The sequence below is a fragment of the Pterocles gutturalis genome, unplaced genomic scaffold (genome assembly GCF_000699245.1).
Source record: "Pterocles gutturalis isolate BGI_N339 unplaced genomic scaffold, ASM69924v1 scaffold41162, whole genome shotgun sequence".
NCBI classification, from domain to species: domain Eukaryota; kingdom Metazoa; phylum Chordata; class Aves; order Pterocliformes; family Pteroclidae; genus Pterocles; species Pterocles gutturalis.
The window spans coordinates 1-1,134 of NW_010116932.1; the positions used below are offsets into that span (position 1 = coordinate 1).

At 59.1% G+C, this 1,134-nt stretch overlaps 1 protein-coding gene across 1 annotated transcript in view; it reads left to right on the forward strand.

Moving 5' to 3' along the window:
• Window positions 1-465: 465 nt before the first annotated feature.
• The window catches only part of LOC104463353 (chromosome unknown open reading frame, human C1orf50), a gene marked incomplete at its 5' end in the record, with an annotated part of 2,428 nt that continues 1,759 nt past the window's right edge, over window positions 466-1,134 (forward strand). Inside the window, one exon of the mRNA XM_010075652.1 lies at window positions 466-552. Coding sequence (XP_010073954.1) covers window positions 466-552 — 87 coding nt within the window. The remainder of the gene's footprint in view (window positions 553-1,134) is intronic.

Sequence of the window (1,134 nt, forward strand, 5' to 3'; positions counted from 1 at the left end):
TACGTCCTGCTGCCCCTCCCAGTCCACCCCAGTGCTTCCCAGTATGTTCTACTATCCCTCCAGTGTCCCCTACTATGTCCTACTGCCTTCCAGTACTACATCCTAGCCCTGTATGTCCCCCAGAACTCAGTCCACTAGAATGTTTCCCTGTAAGTCCCCACTGCCCCCTCCCAGTGTACCCAACTACATCTTGGTCCACCCCAGTGCCTCCCAGTATGTCCTACTGGCCCCTGCCACTGCTGCCCAGCATATCCAGGCGCTCCCAGCGCCTGGTCCCTGCTCCATGGCTGTCACCCGACTGCCTGGGGGGGCCACGGCTGCAAGCCGTGCACAGGGCACCTCCGCCACCACCCACAGCCCTGTTAAAGCCTCGGCTGAGGCCGTGGCTGGTGCTCCTCCGGCGCAGCAGGGGCCGACGGGCCGCAGCTCTTCCCCATCCTGACCAAATGTTGTTCTTCCTCGCAGGCGGATGACTTTATCCGAGCGAACGCCTGCAATAAATTGACCGTCATCGCCGAGCAGATCCGGTACTTACAGGAGCAGGCTCGGAAGGTGAGGATGTGTCCACGAGCCAGGCAGAAGGCTCGTTGCTTTGCGCTTGCGAGCAGAGGGAGATGAGCGACTGTCACAACTGCCAGATGTTTGGGAAGAGCTGTGGCCTGGGTGTGAATCATGGCCAGGAGAAAATTCAGTGGGAAAATCAGGAAAGTTTATTGTCTGGTATCAGCTGGGGATGGGAGTGGGTTGGGTTTGGTGGTTCCCCCAAGTCCTCTGCACATCGGGGAGACTTCTGTTAAGGTGGAGGAGCGAGGGTGGCTCAGCAAAAGCAGCTTGGGTGTCAGGAGGGACAGAAGAATGACAACTCCTGTCACTGTAGCGTGTGTGTTGTGCTCCCGGGAGGAGTCACCGCAGTGGGGTGACAACGTGGCTCTGGCTGGGTCTGAGCCCCTGGGAGAGATGAGCTGTCACCTGGTGCTGGGCTTGGCTTCCAGTTTGTCCCAGCAGGGCTCAGCTGTCCTCTTCAGTTCAGACTTCATCCTTGGGGGGGAAACCTCAGAGCCTGAGTGGGAAAGGATCTGCCAGTCACTGCGGCTGGCCCGCTGCCAGCGAGGGCACTACGTGATCTAAACGTTT